The 13,373-nt window shown below is 42.6% G+C and overlaps 1 protein-coding gene across 4 annotated transcripts in view; it reads right to left on the bottom strand.

Annotated features, from left to right (window-relative positions):
* Positions 1-13,373, bottom strand: part of MOCS3 (molybdenum cofactor synthesis 3) — a 115,337-nt gene that overhangs the window by 5,456 nt on the left and 96,508 nt on the right. For all 4 annotated transcript variants that reach the window (XR_011321963.1, XM_069769473.1, XM_069769476.1 and 1 more), the window contains exons 9-10: positions 13,065-13,225; positions 12,936-12,983 (exon numbers count right to left, since the gene is read on the bottom strand). Coding sequence is in view for 3 of the 4 variants with exons in the window: in XM_069769473.1 (XP_069625574.1) it covers positions 12,936-12,983; positions 13,065-13,225 (209 nt within the window). In the remaining variant the exon portion in view is untranslated. The remainder of the gene's footprint in view (positions 1-12,935; positions 12,984-13,064; positions 13,226-13,373) is intronic.

Raw genomic sequence — 13,373 nt, 5'->3', positions numbered from 1 at the left:
CTCAAAACCGTCCGCAATCAGTTACCGTGGGCGACTGCACCGCCGTGTATGCTGAGGGGTGCCAGGCCTTTTGGCTCCACTTAGCTCCATGTTGCTTCACACAGACTGAGCTCTGCAGGGCCTTCTGCTCAGTATGCTTGCAAACCAAAACTGACACACCCAAACCTCTGCTGCAGGGTGTTTACTAGGAACCTGTGGCCGTAGGCCCTTGGAAGACCTGGCCGAGAGTAAACAGATGCCCCACTACCATCCTGTAGTCCGCTTCAAAAATAATGGCAGGTTTTCTTAAATCTGCTTTGGGCAAATAGCTTGCCCAAGACTAAGTCTTACTTTTATTTTGCACTGCAACCACAGCTGTGCCTGTGACTGCAATACATTCCTCAATACGCTTCTATGCGCATCCTGGGGGAAGCATAGTGACCCTCACATATGACAACGGTCACTGTCTCACACGGTATACATCTATTTTTTCTATTTTTCTTACTAGTGTTATACAACTCTTTCATGTTGATAACAAAATAGTTATATTTTTTTGTACTATTTTATTAAATCATCTGCATATTGAGACATTTCGTGTTATTTGCATGGAGACCTGCACACACATGGGAGCATTAACTTCATTGGCACTGGCACTTTATCTACCGTAATTTGCTGCTTTTTTCTGGCCTTCCCATCCACTAAAATAAATGTGGATTTTGTGCGTTACACCTGTGTATTCAACTATCCACTTTGTCTGAAACTTTATTATTGCTACCCCCGATATTTTGTGTCTAATATGTTTTTGAATAAACTTTGATATACAATTTTTTTATTTGGGACTTTTTGTGCTTTATTTCTTCTTATGTATTTATATTTACATTATATACCCGGTGACTGTAAACCTTTTTGCCTTCATGTGTACAGCATCCTGCACAGTGACCACAGCCATCCAGAGAGAATGCAAAATAATAAATGTTAGATTTCTCACGTTTCAGAAAGATCAGAGGATTGGAACTCGGCAGCAAAAAAAGAACTGATAAATGTAAAACATATTATACTAAAATTGGTAAAGACAAAAGAACATTGAACTCCTTGTTTCATTTTGTTGTGTAATCCTAGCTGTATCTTGGATATATGGAAAATGCAGCTAAATCGTGCTTGTAGAAACCAAGAAAAGGGTGGAGAACGCTTTTCAGCATTTCCTTCCCTTCCAGAAAGGCTAAGAAAAGAATACTAAAAGGAAATGTGTGAAATATGTGCAAAAAAAAAAAAAACCCTGATGGAATAATTAGCATCGTTACTAATAGTTTTAGAAGAAAAAAAACAGGAAACTGGTACGTGACATCGTTTAGCAAAAATATATTACATTTATTTAACACAGCAGTGGAGGTGACATTGCTTCTGATCTTTAAAGAAGATGCAATGTTAGAGGAAAACCAAGTGAACAGCGCAGATTTTACAATTATTACCATTCGGAATGATAGTCAAACTCCTAACAGAAATGAAGCTGAAAAGGAATCTGTCAGCAGGATTTCACCCCCAATCTATTTCTATGCACATGTCGCCTTTGCAAATACTTTACATGGCCGCTCCGTTCATACCTTACCGACAAATCAGTGTTTCAATTGATATGCAAATGAGGCTGAAGAATTAGTTGTAGATCTGAAGCTTCTGTCACCCCAGATCTATTCCCCATCTAGTCACCTCCTCCTGCTTGTCTGATTGCCTCTAGGCTGTGTGACCTCAGACAAGGGACCCGTCAATCACACAGGAAGCAGTGCTGGCAGGGAATAGAGCTGTGATGACGCGGGCTTCAGATCTACCATAGACATTTCCATATCAATTCAAACGCTGATTTCTCAGTAATGGAGGAACAGACCGGCCATGTAAAGATATTGCTGCTCTTGTCGTTGAAAGGTCTACATGCGCTTATAAATAATTTGGGGTGTGAAATCATCGTTACTGGTTCCCTTTAATGTTCTCTCGGCAGCAAAACCATCACAGTTCAATGTCCAGGTGTCTCCAGCAGTCTCACACACACTGAATGCAGCACACACAAGCAACAAAGCAGGTCACCTTTTCTAGAGGTCGGTGGGCGTTTGACCACTAGATAGATGATAACTTTTTATATCCCTTTAACACTGGTAGCATATTGCTGGTCTCCAAACTGATAAGAGGGAGGATTTCAGCATATTGACAATCCACATTTAATGCTGGGGTTTGTGCAGAGGCTGTGTCAGTAGAACACAGGATGATGTGGCACTTACTGTTTGTTGGTATGTCAGGTCCTCCTGCTCTGGTTACTGCAGCTTTCCTCAGACTGCACAGCTCTACACAATGGCTGCTGGTAAGTGCAGAGTTTGCCTAGGTTGCTCCAGTGACATGTTCGAGTCCCTGCGAGCGCACGATTGCCCGTGTTTGTCAGGCAATTCTCACATGTTTTGTGGCTGCCTGATCACGTCAATGCACATCCAGTTTAATGTGCATGTGACTTTAAAGTCACATCAGATTACTTAAAAAATAGGAATGATTGTTACTGTTTTCCTAGAACCCATAATGCCATACAACTATAGTTTCAGTAGTAAAGCTATCATTACAGGTTTCCTTTAACCCCTTCATGACCTTGGGATTTTTCGTTTTCCGTGTTCGTTTTTCACTCCTCTCCTTCCCAGAGCCATAACTTTTTTATTTTTCCGTCAATTTGGCCATGTGAGGGCTTATTTTTTGCGGCACGAGTTGTACTTTTGAACGACATCATTGGTTTTACCATGTCGTGTACTAGAAAACGGGAAAAAAATTCCAAGTGCGGTGAAATTGCAAAAAAAGTGCAATCCCACACTTGTTTTTTGTTTGTTTTTTTTTGCTTTTGCTAGGTTCACTAAATGCTAAAACTGACCTGCCATTATGATTCTCCAGGTCAGTACGAGTTCATAGACACCTAACATGACTAGGTTATTTTTTACCTAAGTAGAAGCAGGCACAACTCGATCGCCTCTGCTACATAGCAGCGATCTGCTGATCGCTGCTACATACCAGAAATGGAGGTGTGCTGTGAGCGCCGACCACAGGGTGGCGCTCACAGCTGCCGGCGATCAGTAACCATAGAGGTCTCAAGGACCTCTATGGTTACAATTCTGAAGCATCGCCGACCCCCGATCATGTGACGGGGGTCGGCGATGACGTCATTTCCGGCCGCTCGGCCGGAAGCGGAAGTTAAATGCCGCTGTCTGCGTTTGACAGCGGCATTTAACTAGTTAATAGGCGCGGGCAGATCGCGATTCTGCTCGCGCCTATTACGGGCACATGTCAGCTGTTCAAAACAGCTGACATGTCCCGGCTTTGATGCGGGCTCACCGCCGGAGCCCGCATCAAAGCAGGTGATCTGACCTCGGACGTACTATCCCGTCCGAGGTCAGAAAGGGGTTAACCCCAGGAGTTTTTTTCGGTTTTGTGTTTTCGTTTTTTGCTCCCCTCCTTCCCAGAGCCATAACTTTTTTATTTTTCTGTCAATATGGTCATGTGAGGCTTATTTTTTGTGGGACGAGTTGCACTTTTGAACAACACCATTGGTTTTACCATGTCGTGTACTAGAAAACGGGAACAAAATTCCACTTGTTTTTTGTTTGGCTTTTTTGCTAGATTCACTAAATGCTAAAACTGACCTGCCATTATTATTTTCCAGGTCATTACGAGTCCATAGACACCAAACATGTCTAGGTTATTTTTTAGGCAAGTGGTGAAAAAAAAATTCCAAACTTTACTAAAAAAAAAAAAAAAAATTTGCACCATTTTCCGATACTCCTAGTGTTTCCATTTTTCTTGATCTCGGGTCAGGTGAGGGCTTATTTTTTGGGTGCCGAACTGACATTTTTAATGATACCATTTTGGTGCAGATATGTTCTTTTCATTGCCCGTTATTGCATTTTAATGCAATGTCGCTGCAACAAAAAAAACGTTTAGCGATCAGGTTAATCCTTTTTTTTTATTGACTAAAGTTCAGCCCTGGCATTTGAAGTTACACGGGCCTACTTGTCACATGGTGACTGTATAATATCTTTGTACACTTGTAGGTCAGAAGAAGTGAGGGGAGTGTAACACGACTATATAACATACTAGATTGTGGCCCGATTCTAACGCATCGGGTATTCTAGAATATGCATGTCCCCGTAGTATATGGACAATGATGATTCCAGAATTCGCAGCAGACTGTGCCCGTCGCTGATTGGTCGAGGCAACCTTTATGACATCATCGTCGCCATGCTGTGCCCGTCACTGACTGGTCGAGGCAACCTTTATGACATCATCGTCGCCATGCTGTGCCCGTCGCTGATCAGAGACGCGGGATTTCCAAGACAGACAGACAGAAAAACCCTTAGACAAATATATATATAGATAATTACAGCTGTATCCAGCATTACAGCTCAGTCCTATTTATGGCTTTTAGTTGCAGTACCAAGAAAAGCCGCTACTTTACCTACATAACTGGATCTTGTAGATAATGAAGGGATGAGACTACCAAAGGCTATGGAACCTCATTCTGATGCTCCATATACTTTGCCTACAGCCACTTTTGGTTCCGCTGCGCAGCTTGAGACCCAGTGACTCTGAAGAGCGGTGACGTTACTGAGTTACTGATGAATACAGATATTCCGGGTCTTGCGCTGAACTTGGCGACTGTGAAGTGCGGTATTGTTACTACCGTCACCGCTCTTCAGAGTCGCTGGGTCTCCCCAGGTCTGGGCTAGTAGTGGGGGTGTCTGATAGACACCTCTCAATTACTTACACCAGGGATTGATAGCAGCTGACATTACGCAGCTGACATCAACCCTAAAAATCATTACACATACCAGAATTAAATGCTCTGGCGGCTGCGAAAAGCAGTAGAGTTAGCGCTATTCCCAGGTGCTGGGTGATAACTACAACTGTCATCATCCTTGCCTCATCTCCCTGCGAAGCATTTCTGCTGTATTTACATGCGCTGATCTCAGGCCGCTAAACAAGTATGATCGACAATACTGAAGTCGTTCGCTTGTTTCCCGGCCTCTTTACACCAACTGAGAAAGAATGAAGGGAACAGAACAATCACAATTAGATCAATCTGTCCCCATACAGTATCAGGTTATCAGCAGCACATCTACAGTTTACACCGGCGATGTGCTGCTGAGCACAAGGAATTCTGTCCCCACAAAAAAACAATCCAATCACTCGATGAATAGGCAGCATTTTGCTTGTTTAGTATAATACACCCCATAGTCCTCCATATATTATAATGTGCACCTCAGTCCTCCATATAGTATAATACACTCCTCAGTCCTCCATATAGTATAATACACTCCCCATAGTCCTCCATATATTAAAATACACTGCAATTCCTCCATAAAAGTATAATATACTCCTCAGTCCTCCAAATAGTATAATACATTCCTCATAGTGCTCCATATAGTATAATGCCCCGCCATCGTCATCCATGTAGTACAATTCACTTCCCATAGTGTAATGCACCCCATAGTTCTTCATATAGTATAATGTATTCCCCATAGTCCTTGATACAGTATAATGCAGCCAACATATAGTATAATGATGTCACCCCAGAGTATAATGCAGCCACCCCACAGAATATATTGTAGCCCCCTGAGTAATGTAACCCCCCAGAGAATATAATGCAGCCCCTTCATATAGTATAATGCAGCCCCTGCATACATAATATATGGTAGCCCCCTCATAAAACATAATGCAGCCCCCCATAAACTATAATGTAGCCCCTCCATAAAATATAATACAGCCCCCATAGAATGTAATACAGCCCACCTCCCCATAGAATATAATACAGCCCCCATAGAATATAATGTAGCCCCCAGAGAATGTAATACAGCCCCCCATAGAATGTAATACAGCCCTCCCCCATAGAATGTAATGCAGCCAGCCCCCATAGAATGTAATGCAGCCAGCCCCCATAGAATGTAATGCAGCCAGCCCCCATAGAATGTAATGCAGTCAGCCCCCATAGAATGTAATGCAGCCAGCCCCCATAGAATGTAATGCAGCCAGCCCCCATAGAATGTAATACAGCACAGCCCACATAGAATGTAATGCAGCACAGCCCAGCTTCAACGGATCTTGGCGATTCTGACACTGTTTTCTCGTGACATATTGTACTTCATGATAGTGGTAAAATTTCTTCGATATAACTTGCGTTTATTTGTGAAAAAAAACGGAAACTTGGCTAAAATTTTGAAAATTTTGCAATTTTCCAACTTTGAATTTTAATGCCCTTAAATCACAGAGATATGTCATGTAAAATAATTAATAAGTAACATTTCCCACATGTCTACTTTACATCAGCACAATTTTGGAACCAAAAATTTTTTTTGTCAGGGAGTTATAAGGGTTAAAAGTTGACCAGCAATTTCTCATTTTTACAACATCAATATTTTTTAGGGACCACATCACATTTGAAGTCATTTTGAGGGGTCTATATGATAGAAAATACCCAAGTGTGACACCATTCTAAAAACTGCACCCCTCAAGGTGCTCAAAACCATATTCAAGAAGTTTATTAACCCTTCAGGTGTTTTACAGGAATTTGTTTAAAAATAAATTAACATTTAACATTTTTTCACAAAAAATTTACTTCAGCTCCAATTTTCTTTATTTTCCCAAGGGTAGAGAAGAAATTGGACTGCAAAAGATGTTGTGCCATTTGTTCGGAGTACGCCGATACCCCACATGTGGGGGTAAACTACTGTTTGGGCGCATGGCAGAGCTCGGAAGGGAAGGAGCGCCATTTGACTTTTCAATGCAAAATTGACTGGAATTGAGATGGGACGCCATGTTGCGTTTGGAGAGCCCCTGATGTGCCTAAACCGTGAAACCCCCCACAAGTGACACCATTTTGGAAAGTAGACCCTCTAAGGAACTTATCTAGATGTGTGGTGAGCACTTTAACCCACAAAGTGCTTCACAGCAGTTTATAATGCAGAGCCGTAAAACTAAAAAATCATATTTTTTCACAAATATGATCTTTTCACCCCCAATTTTTTATTTTCCCAAGGGTAAGAGAAGAAATTGGACCCCATAAGTTGTTGAGCCATTTGTACTGAGTATGCCGATACCCCACATGTGGGGGTAAACCACTGTTTGGGCGCACGGCAGAGCTTGGAAGGGAGGGAGCGCCGTTTGACTTTTCAATGTAAAATTGACTGGAATTGAGATGGGACGCCATATTGAGTTTGGAGAGCCCCTGATGGGCCTAAACATTGAAACTCCCCACAATTGACAACATTTTGGAAAGTAGACCCCCTAAGAAACTTATCTAGCTGTGTTTTGACAGCTTTGAACCCCCAAGTGTTTCACTACAGTTTATAATGCAGAGCCGTGCATTATTTTTTTAGCCCCCAGTTTTGTAGGGTAACAGGAGAAATTCGACCCCAAAAGTTGTTGTCCAATTTGTCCTGAGTACGCTGATACCCCTTATGTGGGGGGGAACCACCGTTTGGGCGCATGGCAGAGCTCGGAAGGGAAGGAGCACCATTTGGAATGCAGACTTAGATGGATTGGTCTGCAGGCGTCACGTTGCATTTGCAGAGTCCCTGATGCACCTAAACAGTAGAAACCCCCCACAAGTGACACCATTTTGGAAACTAGACCCCCCCAAGGAACTTATCTAGATGTGTTTTGACAGCTTTGAACCCCCAAGTGTTTCACTACAGTTTATAACGCAGTCGTGAAAATAAAAATTAATTTTTGTCCCACAAAAATGTTTTTTTTAGACCCCCAAATTTTTATTTTCCCAAGAATAACAAGAGAAATTGGACCCCAATAGTTGTTGTCTAATTTGTCCTGAGTATGCTGATACCCCATATGTTGGGGTAAACCCGTTTGGGCGCACGGGAGAGCTCAGAAGGGAAGGACCACTGTTTTACTTTTTCAGCGCAGAATTGGCTGGAATTGAGATCCGACGCCATGTCGCGTATTCAGAGCCCTGATGTGCCTAAACAGTGGAAACCCCCAATTCTAACTGAAACCCTATCCCAAACACACCTCTAACCCTAATCCCAACCATAACCCTAACCACACCCCTAACCCTAACCGTAAATGTAATCCAAACCCTAACCCTAACTTTAGACCCAACCCTAACTTTAGCCCCAACCCTAACTTTAGCCCCAACCCCAATCCTAGCCCCAACCCTAGCCCCAACCCCAATTCTAGCCCCTACCCTAGCCCCAACCGTAACCCTAGCTCCAACCCTAACCCTAGCCCCAACCCTAGCCCCAACCCTAACCCTAGCCCCAACCCTAACCCCAACCCTAATGGGAAAATGGAAAAAAATACTTTTTTTTAATATTTTTATGTTTCCCTAACTAAGGGGGTGATGAAGGGGGGTTTGATTTACTTTTCTAGCGGGTTTTCTAGCGGATTTTTATGATTGGCAGCCGTCACACACTAAAAGACGCTTTTTATTGCAAAAAATAATCTTTGCGTTACCACATTTTGAGACCTATAATTTTTCCATATTTTGGTCCACAGAGTCATGTGAGGTCTTTTTTTTTGCGGGACGAGTTGACGTTTTTATTGGTAACATTTTCGGGCACGTGACATTTTTTGATCGTTTTTTATTCCGATTTTTGTGAGGCAGAATGACCAAAAACCAGCTATTCATGAATTTCTTTTGGGGGGGGAAGGGGCGTTTATACCGTTCCGCGTTCGGTAAAATGGATAAAGCAGTTTTATTCTTCGGGTCAGTATGATTACAGCGATACCTCAATTTTTTATGTTTTGGTGCTTTTTATACCATAAAAACTATTTTATAGAAAAAATAATTATTTTTGCATCGCTTTATTCTGAGGACTGTAACTTTTTTATTTTTTTGCTGATGATGCTGTATGGTGGCTCGTTTTTTGCGGGACAAGATGACGTTTTCAGCGGTACCATGGTTATTTATATCCGTCTTTTTGATCGCGTGTTATTCTACTGTTTGTTCGGCGGTATGATAATAAAGCGTTGTTTTTTGCCTCTTTTTTTTTTACGGTGTTCACTGAAGGGGTTAACTAATGGGACAGTTTTATAGGTCGGGTCGTTACGGACGCGGCGATACTAAATATGTGTACTTTTGTTGTTTTTTTTTTATTTAGATATGTATTTATGGGAACAATATATATATTTTTTTTCTTCATTTAGGAATTTTTTTTTTTTTTTTTTACACATCTAAAGTTTTTTTTTTTTCTTTTAACTTTTTTACTTTGTCCCAGGGGGGACATCACTGTATAGTGACAGATCGCTGATCTGACACTTTGCAGAGCACTGTGTCAGATCAGCGATCTGGCGTGCCTTGCTCCTTGGTTACCAGCGCCTGCTCTGGACCCGGAAGTAGTCCCTGCAGGATCCGGAAGTAGCCCCGCGGCCATTTTGGATCCGGGGCCTGCAGGGAGGAGACGCTCGGTACACGGTGAGCACATCGCCTTGTACCGATCGTCTCAGGGAAGCACGCAGGGAGCCCCCTCCCTGCGCGATGCTTTCCTATGCCCCTGGAACAATGCGATCATGTTTGATCGAGGTGTGCCGGGGGTTAATGTGGCGGGAGCGGTCCGTGACCGCTACTGGCATATAGTGCCAGATGTCAGCTGCGATAGTCAGCTGACACCCGGCCGCGATCGGCCACGCTCCCCCCATGAGCGCGGCCGATCGCATATGACGTACTATCCCGTCACTGGGAATTAAGTCCCAGGTCACCTTGACGGGATAGTACATCACATGGGATTAAGGGGTTAAAAAAACAACAACAACAAGAAAAAAAAAAAAAAAAAACACTCCTCACCTCTCGTGTCCCGCGCTGCTCCCGGCTCCGGTCTCAGCAGCTGCAGTCTGCCCGCCCGACACACAGCAGGTACGCGATGATATGACGTCATCGCGCACCCGCAGTGTCAGAGGCAGAGCGTGGAATGATGGGAGAGAGAGCGACAGCAGATGCTCTCTCCTCCATCATTGCATTCAACTGTAGTATAATACGGCGGTGTTGGGGGTAGTTGGCGGCAAGGGGGGGGGGGGATTAGTCGGCGCTGGCGAGCGGCCCACGACTGCCACCGGCCCTTCTGGCATTTGCCCTGGCTCAGGTGATTCTGAACACGGCGATACCAAATATGTGCAGGTTTGATTTTTTTTGTTTTATTTTGAATGGGGCGAAAGGGGGGTGATTTGAACTTTTATTTTTTCGTATTTTTTAAAAACTTTTTAAAATTTTTTTGCCATTCTTCAATAGCCTCCATAGGAGGCTAGAAGCTGGCAAAACTTGATTGGCTCAGCTACATAGAGGCGATGTTCAGATCGCCTCTATGTAGCTGAATTGCTGAGTTGCTATGAGCGCCGACCACAAGGTAGCGCTCATAGCAGTCTGGCATCAACAACCACAGAGGTCTCAAGTACACCTCTGGTTGTCATGCCGATGTGCCAATGACCCCCGATCATGTGACGGGGGGTCACCGATGCGCACATTTCCAGACGGAAGTCCGGAAGTGCTTGTTAAATGCCACGGTCAGAGTTTGACAGCGGCATTTAACTAGTTAATAGGCGCGGGTGGATTGCAAGTCCACCCGCACCTATTGCAGACACATGTCAGCTGTTCAAAACGTACTATTCCGTCAGATGGCAGATAGGGGTTAAAGGGGTAACTACTTTCAAGTAAGTTTTCATAATAAGCTGTCTTGTGTGTACATGATAAAGGACACTATATCTGAACATTAAATTAATTGTATCTTCCATTTTCACCAGTTTTTCCCCTCCGCATGCTACGTTTGAAATTTGCAATCCACTGTGAGGTGTTGAAAGCTGATGTGATCTCGGCTATACACATCGCAGTGTTCAAATAAATTCCTGCTCTTTTTTCCTTTGTATAGCACACAGAGAAAAGCAGCATGGGGGATATTATACAGGTCCTTCTCAAAAAATTAGCATATAGTGTTACATTTCATTATTTACCATAATGTAATGATTACAATTAAACTTTCATATATTATAGATTCATTATCCACCAACTGAAATTTGTCAGGTCTTTTATTGTTTTAATACTGATGATTTTGGCATACAACTCCTGATAACCCAAAAAACCTGTCTCAATAAATTAGCATATCAAGAAAAGGTTCTCTAAACGACCTATTACCCTAATCTTCTGAATCAACTAATTAACTCTAAACACATGCAATAGATACCTGAGGCTTTTATAAACTCCCTGCCTGGTTCATTACTCAAAACCCCCATCATGGGTAAGACTAGCGACCTGACAGATGTCAAGAAGGCCATCATTGACACCCTCAAGCAAGAGGGTAAGACCCAGAAAGAAATTTCTCAACAAATAGGCTGTTCCCAGAGTGCTGTATCAAGGCACCTCAATGGTAAGTCTGTTGGAAGGAAACAATGTGGCAGAAAACGCTGTACAACGAGAAGAGGAGACCGGACCCTGAGGAAGATTGTGGAGAAGGACCGATTCTAGACCTTGGGGAACCTGAGGAAGCAGTGGACTGAGTCTGGTGTGGAAACATCCAGAGCCACCGTGCACAGGCGTGTGCAGGAAATGGGCTACAGGTGCCGCATTCCCCAGGTAAAGCCACTTTTGAGCTACAGAGAAGCAGCACTGGACTGTTGCTAAGTGGTCCCAAGTACTTTTTTCTGATGAAAGCAAATTTTGCATGTCATTCGGAAATCAAGGTGCCAGAGTCTGGAGGAAGACTGGGGAGAAGGAAATGCCAAAATGCCTGAAGTCCAGTGTCAAGTACCCACAGTCAGTGATGGTGTGGGGTGCCATGTCAGCTGCTGGTGTTGGTCCACTGTGTTTCATCAAGGGCAGGGTCAATGCAGCTAGCTATCAGGAGATTTTGGAGCACTTCATGCTTCCATCGGCTGAAATGCTTTATGGAGATGAAGATTTCATTTTTCAGCACGACCTGGCACCTGCTCACAGTGCCAAAACCACTGGTAAATGGTTTACTGACCATGGTATTACTGTGCTCAATTGGCCTGCCAACTCTCCTGACCTGAACCCCATAGAGAATCTGTGGGATATTGTGAAGAGAAAGTTGAGAGACGCAAGACCCAACACTCTGGATGAGCTTAAGGCCGCTATTGAAACATCCTGGGCCTCCATAACATCTCAGCAGTGTCACAGGCTGATTGCCTCCATGCCACGCCGCATTGAAGCAGTCATTTCTGCCAAAGGATTCCCGACCAAGTATTGAGTGCATAACTGAACATTATTATTTGTTGTTTTTTTTGTTTGTTATTAAAAAACACTTTTATTTGATTGGATGGGTGAAATATGCTAATTTATTGAGACAGGTTTTTTGGGTTATCAGGAGTTGTATGCCAAAATCATCAGTATTAAAACAATAAAAGACCTGACAAATTTCAGTTGGTGGATAATGAATCTATAATATATGAAAGTTTAATTGTAATCATTACATTATGGTAAATAATGAAACTTAACACTATATGCTAATTTTTTTAGAAGGACCTGTAGAGCAGTCCAGAGCTGTCTACATGTGACCAGGTGAGGTAAAAGACTTGTTAGAGAGCTCAGCACAGACTTCTTGTCTGTGTCTGCCGTTTCCTCTCTGGTCATCACCACTCCCCTCTCCAAAGAGTATAATAGGTGTCACATGACATAAGGTGTTGGCAGTCTATCTTGTCTGAAAAAAACCGCTCAGTGGATGACAAATTCAGTAGATAGTGGAAGAAGCGTTTATTAAGTGGAGAAGGAAGGCAGATTTCTCTGATACTTTACAAAGTTTCTTAAAATAACCAGTACTATTAATTTACGCAATTTGTGTTAATGTTCATATTTGGTGTAACTGCTTATACAGTGTTGCTTAATTTAGTAAGTTCTAATGATGCTTACAGAAAGCCAGAAAACCAAGAAAAGCGAGGGACTTTATTTATAATATGATCACATTTATTCCTAGATTTGTTACCTGAACAGTTATCCTCTCTTCATTAGACAATATATTTAATGTTCTGCACTGGAAATCAAGAAGAAAAAAAAATTAATGATATAATGCAAAAAATATTTCGGACAATCAAAATAGGGTGATTGTAGAAACCTTATCCGAAGCAGAAGAACCACAGAATGCCTCGTAGTCTGCTAGTAGCTGTAATTCTGAACTGCTACATACTGTACAGTCAGATTTTTTGCCTCGAATCCTTATATTGCGAAATCGTCCATCCAGAGCATCAAACATCAGCATAACACCGTTAAAAGATGCTTAAAATAGGTTAAGGAGAAAAAGAAATTCTACATCAACAGTTCCAAAACTTGTTTTCAGCAGGGAAATACTTTTCAGACAAGATCCATGTGAAATATTTCCCTGCTTCATTCTGAAGGGACCTGGGAACCTTTCATTTTATAGTAA

This window comes from Ranitomeya imitator, chromosome 5 (genome assembly GCF_032444005.1).
Source record: "Ranitomeya imitator isolate aRanImi1 chromosome 5, aRanImi1.pri, whole genome shotgun sequence".
Classification (NCBI taxonomy): Eukaryota; Metazoa; Chordata; class Amphibia; order Anura; family Dendrobatidae; genus Ranitomeya; species Ranitomeya imitator.
Note: the sequence above shows the minus strand (reverse complement) of the source record. Positions and strands in the feature narration are given on the sequence as shown.